Source organism: Puntigrus tetrazona, chromosome 5 (genome assembly GCF_018831695.1).
Source record: "Puntigrus tetrazona isolate hp1 chromosome 5, ASM1883169v1, whole genome shotgun sequence".
NCBI classification, from domain to species: Eukaryota; Metazoa; Chordata; class Actinopteri; order Cypriniformes; family Cyprinidae; genus Puntigrus; species Puntigrus tetrazona.
In genome coordinates, this window is record NC_056703.1 from 15,905,645 (window position 1) to 15,911,717 (window position 6,073).

The 6,073-nt window shown below is 37.1% G+C and overlaps 1 protein-coding gene across 1 annotated transcript; it reads left to right on the top strand.

Moving 5' to 3' along the window:
* The first annotated feature begins 670 nt into the window (after positions 1–670).
* Positions 671–5,234, top strand: aqp3a (aquaporin 3a). The gene is made up of 6 exons (XM_043240422.1): positions 671–927; positions 3,200–3,326; positions 3,448–3,585; positions 3,675–3,799; positions 3,975–4,192; positions 4,324–5,234. Exons 1-6 carry the CDS (start codon positions 820–822, stop codon positions 4,496–4,498), a joined length of 891 nt encoding a protein of 296 aa, XP_043096357.1. The 5' UTR covers positions 671–819; the 3' UTR covers positions 4,499–5,234.
* Positions 5,235–6,073: the final 839 nt, after the last annotated feature.

Below are 6,073 nucleotides of genomic sequence, written 5' to 3' on the forward strand. Positions count from 1 at the left end.
CCCCCCACTCCCTGGAAAACAAATTCAAGTTCAAGATTTTTTTTTTTTGCTGTAATGGTATTTGAGCAGGAAAAAAAAAATCACATTTATCAATGAATCAATCAATGAGCTGGCAACCACGGATGTAAAACCAGTTCTCTTGTTTTGAGGTTTAAATCATTCCATTATATATATGGCTTTGCAATGATAAATGAAGCAACAAATATATTTAAATTCACTTAGTGCCTAATCAGCATCATTAGTAACAGATTTCATGAGTCAGATACAACTAAGCAAATGACCCTGCCCATTCCTGAAGCCAGAGCCTTAGTCATGTTTCTTGTCAACTCAAAATGAAACTCTTCTCCTACCACTTGTCCTTTAGAGATTAGCTTAATTTACATCTTAGGTTTCACACCCGGGCCCGTTTTTTTTAACCAAAAAGCTTAATAGTGGGTGATGAAGTTTCAGCAGTTTTCAAAAATACAAAGATGTGACAGAAAGGGAAGAAAAAAAAGGGAAGAACCTGTTCTGTAGCAGAAAGAACAGGAATGCAGCATAAAGGGGTGTGAGTTCATACATGAATAATACAGGGAGGAGTCTAGGGAGTTGATGTGGTGTACAGGTGAATGTTTGTGTGTGTGTGTGTGTGTGTGTGTGTGTGAGGACGTGTGTGAAGGGGGCAGACGTGTGAAGGGGGCAGGCAGATGCATGGAGGGCTGGTCCTGGTCTATCATGTCTATAAGAGCAGAGCACTGGCCTTCACATGAGCATACATCTCTGAGGGACATACAGGTTGTTTCACACAGGCAAAGGGAGACATCCGGACCTGGTTGAAAGATGGGTTGCCAGAAGGTCATGCTGGATAAGCTTGCACAAACTTTCCAGATCCGCAACAAGCTGCTGCGCCAGGGACTGGCTGAATGCTTGGGAACTCTCATTCTGGTGGTGGGTATTTCTCCTCAGTCATCACTTACTTATTCTAAGCATCAAAGCTGAGGTCAGTGCAACTTAGTACAAATAGTCTGAAACAGCATGTTTATTTGTCACATAATCTGTAATAAAAGACAGAAATAAATTGTATATTTTAGTGTAATGTTGCTCGTGTGAGAGTTACAGTAGAGCACCAGTTGCTTTTCTCCTCACTCAGATTAATGACAAACATAACAAAGAGACGGTAATGTTTACTTTGGTACATGCGCTCAGAATTTCCTCAGGCAAATAAGTAAATGGTAGATTATTGCTAATTAGCATTTATATCTGCATTATTGCGATCACATTGGTGTGGATTTTGAAATGCAGATTTTACACCAGTGTATTTTAGTTTCTTGCAGCTCATCCAAGGAATTCTTCAGGCAGAAAGTCCTAAAATCTGTAGAATTGACAATTCTAAAAGTCACTCAAACCTGTACTCTTCTGTATAGCACAAAAAAAAACCTTTTTAAATACAGTGAAAGTCAGTGGCGAAATTTTGCATCCCACTGCCTTTGATTCTATGCTCAAAACATTTAAAGCTTTCCTTTACTACCCATAAAGGAAGTTTCCTGCATGGTCTTTTATTGATGAATGTTAATTATGAACTGAGGAACTACGCTTAAAAGGAAGTCATTTGCAAATAGATAAAACAGAAAAAAAGGTGGATAGTATCTCAGTCTGCTCGTGAGAAATGCTCTTGATACACAGAAAAAAATACTTAAACATCCTCCCTAATTTAGTGACAATTTTCTCTGTAACAAACATCACAGATAGGCATGTAATAATGCAACTTGCGACAGAACAGAGGCGCGTGCCAAAACTTTTGATTAATAGTACTTCATCACATCTATTTTAATACCACAATCCTCACGTGACAACTTAGTATGTTGAGGTTTAATGAATCACCTTAAGTCATTGAGTCAATATTATCAGAGCACATTTGCCACACCAACACCGAGGATTTATTTTGAAATCCAATTAATCCTGCTGTAAACATGTAAAATGAAATTTTTGATGCAGTAATTTTAAGATATTTAGATATTTCACAAGAGTGAAAAAATGACTAGCAGAAAAACATGCCTTACAGGCCCACGATTTACCACTAGTTTTCAACATTGTGAAATCACTTTAAGGAAGTTCACAAACATTACACTTAACTCGATGTTTGATAAATGTGTCACACACGGCAGACTACAGCAAAGAAACCTTTGGCACTGCGGTCAGGGGTGTTATGTCAGGCAGTCAGAGTGAACTGAAGTATGGCACTCATTAAACATGGAACTGACACCAAACTGCTGCTACAAAATCTTCACAGGGCAATTATGCAATTTTACAAGCACTTTAGAAACAACTCATTTTAAAAAGTACACGTATAGTTTGTTTTAAAGGTGTGTGGCATGGGCTATACCATAGATAATTCTTAAATAGAAAGGTCATGCGATAACTGTATCGCTCAATGGGTGTGATGTTTGCTGAGCAGCAAAAAGGTATTTTGATACTTTGAACATGCTCTTTGTCTGTGAAGGTGACTTTATCAGCGGATGCTCTTTCTAGAAGCAGAAACAGGAACAATAGGTCTTTGGTCACAGAAAAGCAAAATGAACTGAATAAACCAAGGAAATGTATTTGCATTTAGCTGCCATTGCTGAATACAAAAGGACACATTTAGGGCCATGTTTAGGTGATAAATTGGTTTGGAGAACTGCTTTTTTTAGAATTGTGTTGATGTTGTTAGTGAGATTTACTCTCATGAAAGCTCTTCTATACACCCTGGCTATTACATGACTTCTGTAAAGTCGCTCTGTGATCCTGATAAATTGGTATAATGCCACAGGTATTTCACTTCAACTCTTGAGGTGACCTTTCCAGTGGAAACTTCAACCACAAGTCTGAACAGTAACTTGCAATTGCTGTTTGTCAGAACGGACTTGTAATGACCTGTCTGAGATGCTCTGAAAAATTGCATCCCTTAGTCACAGTAGATTTGTGGTGTTTGAACAAAAGGGAATACTTAGTTTATTTTTAGCAGAGTTTGAAACGGCAACCTGCTATTTTCATCACCAGTTTTAACTACATGTTGTGACTCACAATAATGTGAAAGACCTACTCTTAGCTGGTAAAATCAAAAAAGTCAAAAAAGCATTTCTTTGCACTTGGGCTCTTCATTGTCCTGAATGGTACATATAAAAAATGTTTGTTTTTCAAACAGTGATTAACACGTGTTCTTATTTCACACTATTGACAGATGTTTGGCTGTGGTGCTGTTGCCCAAATGGTACTAAGTGGAGAAAGTCATGGTCGCTTCCTTTCTGTAAACCTTGCTTTTGGCTTTGCCGCTACCCTTGGAATCTTGATTTGTGGCCAGGTGTCAGGTTAGTAAACTCCTCTAAAATTGCATATTAAGCTGTTGCACTGAGGGTTTTTTTTTTATATATAAAACGTCTTTGTGGATCAACTTATGAAATAAAAGAGCTTTTTTTTATTCTTTTTTAGGCGGACATTTAAATCCAGCAGTTACATTCGCTCTCTGCCTCTTGGGAAGAGAAAAATGGAGAAAGTTTCCTGTGTACTTTCTGTTCCAAACACTTGGTGCCTTCCTGGGTGCTGCAATTATCTTTGCTGAATACCATGGTACATGTTATGTAATATTACTTATTTACTTACTTTCTTGTCGAAAGTGTATGTACCTTCTTTTTCTTACACTTTTATTTTTATTTTAGATGCAATGTATGAATATGCCGGAGAAAAAAATGAATTGCTTGTAGTTGGGGAAAAAGCCACTGCTGGTATTTTTGCTACATACCCAAACCCACATCTCACCATCTTGAATGGTTTTTTTGACCAGGTCAGTAACTGCAAACTTGTGAATAATCTTTCATTAAATACACAAACACACACGTTCCCTTGAGACGTTCCCAAAACTCTTACAATGCTACTTAATTGAAACAAAATTTTCCCCTCCATCATTGATATCACAATAAATGCACTATATTTATTATCAAGTATAACCATCTTCACAGGTGATTGGCACAGCATCTCTGATTGTCTGCATCCTGGCCATTGTGGACCCCTACAACAATCCAATCCCCCAAGGTCTTGAGGCCTTCACGGTGGGGTTCAGCGTCCTTATCATTGGACTCTCCATGGGCTTCAATTCTGGTTATGCAGTCAACCCAGCTAGGGATTTTGGGCCTCGTCTTTTCACTTCCATGGCTGGTTGGGGTGGTGAAGTCTTCACGTAAGTTCATAATTCCCATAGCATTAACTAATTAGGTACATCATGAACCAAAATGTAAAAAAAATGTATCTGCTAATTTGTCAGTGACTTCAGTAAAAACTTACAAGTGTTTCTCCTCTGGTTTGCAACAGTGTCAGAGAGTGTTGGTTTTTGGTGCCCATCTTCGCCCCATTTATTGGATCCATTATTGGTGTGATTGTGTACCAGCTCATGGTGGGGTGGCACGTGGAGGGAGAAGTACGGGACAAAAAGAATAAAGCTAAGGAGGAGTCTTTGAAACTTAATGATGTCACCAGCAAAGAATGAACTGCGAGATCTCCATCAACTCTTTGGCCCATACATTCATATACTTTAAAGTTTCTGCTTTTAGTCTCTGAGTTTGATAAATTTCACCCACGGCTCCCTCTTCTCTTTAAGAAGGGATTCTGGTAGTTGTGCAGACCATCAAATGGACTTAAAATGCTTAAAATATCAAGTTTCAAACGTTTTCTTGTTCCTTCAGATATGTTTCTTATTTTCTTTAGCATGATTCTTTTTTCTTCACACATCCTCCCGATTTATCCTTTAAGGGAAAAAGGTGTTTCTTTAGCAACACGAATTATATTAATTCACTGTTTTTAAAGTTAGCAAAAAATGTAGTGTAGCACCTATGTATTTTTACAGTATTTCAGACTTCTATACTATCACCCAAAAATTTTGCCATTCCCGTTAAGAAAGTGAGCAGTTCTACCAAAAAAAATAAAATTATTTCTCTTTCTTTGTAAATATCTTATATTGTCATCATCATTTAAAAAGTTTTTTTTTCTATTATATAGCAGGACATTACTTTAAAACCTACCGTATATGCATTTCGAGAAACATCTTACAGTCAATGACGTAGCAATCCTGCAATTGTATAGCATTACAGTTTTTGGACTAGTATCCATGTCATCTTTTATGTATCTGTTAATGTCATAACCATTTTAGTTTTGTGATTGAATGTTTTGAAGCAATGGATTGTTGTCCTAATAAAGTTTTTTTTTTTATAAAAAGACAAAAAAAATTTCAGTGTGATGTGATGTTTGTCATTTGTTATGTTCACTGCTTCTTTGTTAAGGATGTGCACATTCATGTACACCTCCAGGGTTGTAATCCATTTGTAGTGAAATTCAGTGTATGCCAAAGCCATTCATTATCAAAAAAAAGCACAAGATGAATGAAACAAGTCTAATTAAGGGCTTATGAAACAATAGGTGTGGGCTACTGGAGGCTTACATTTAAGTAAGGGAGTAAGAACTTTTACAGTCTCTCTCAAGTTCACATTCAATCATATTAAGACTATTGGGAAAAACCTGGGTGTGAGCATGTTAAACTATAATCCATTCCACCACGTAGAGAGGGAAACCAATCATTGAAAAGGGAATTAATACAATTACCTCCACCAAGCCACAACATGCCAGGGTAAAGTTCTCTGAGCTCAATTATTTCCCAGAACTCTATGAAAACAAATTGCTGCTAACAACACAGTGTTGTTGACTGAGCAATAATTCACTGTTACCTTTCTCAAACCATTGACAAAGGAAGACCAGCCTCTTCTACATCTGCACATCAGATCGATGATTTGGCAAAAAACAAAGTATCCTTTCTCCAGGAGCCATATGGATTAACAAAGTCTTTCAATAATTTGTGGTCACCAAGTTAGACAACAGAAAATGCAGAAGCTAAAAATGTCATTACAGTTTTAAAGAACCATTTTTCATTTACATTTACATTAGAGTTTATTAACAAAGAGACTTAGGACAATAGAAGCAATTGTCTTCTCATCAGTTCTGCGATGGTAAAGCTAAATTTTACTCCAGTTTTTAGTGACACGCGATCCTTCAGAAACCTTCTAACATGCTG

Excerpts from the sequence above, each read along its gene's own strand:
- aqp3a (XM_043240422.1), top strand. The coding sequence starts at position 820 with ATGGGTTGCCAGAAGGTCATGCTGGATAAGCTTGCACAAACTTTCCAG. Across the intron at positions 3,327-3,447 it reads GATTTGTGGCCAGGTGTCAG|GCGGACATTTAAATCCAGCA; the intron begins GTTAGTAAACTC and ends ATTCTTTTTTAG. Across the intron at positions 4,193-4,323 it reads TGGGGTGGTGAAGTCTTCAC|TGTCAGAGAGTGTTGGTTTT; the intron begins GTAAGTTCATAA and ends GGTTTGCAACAG.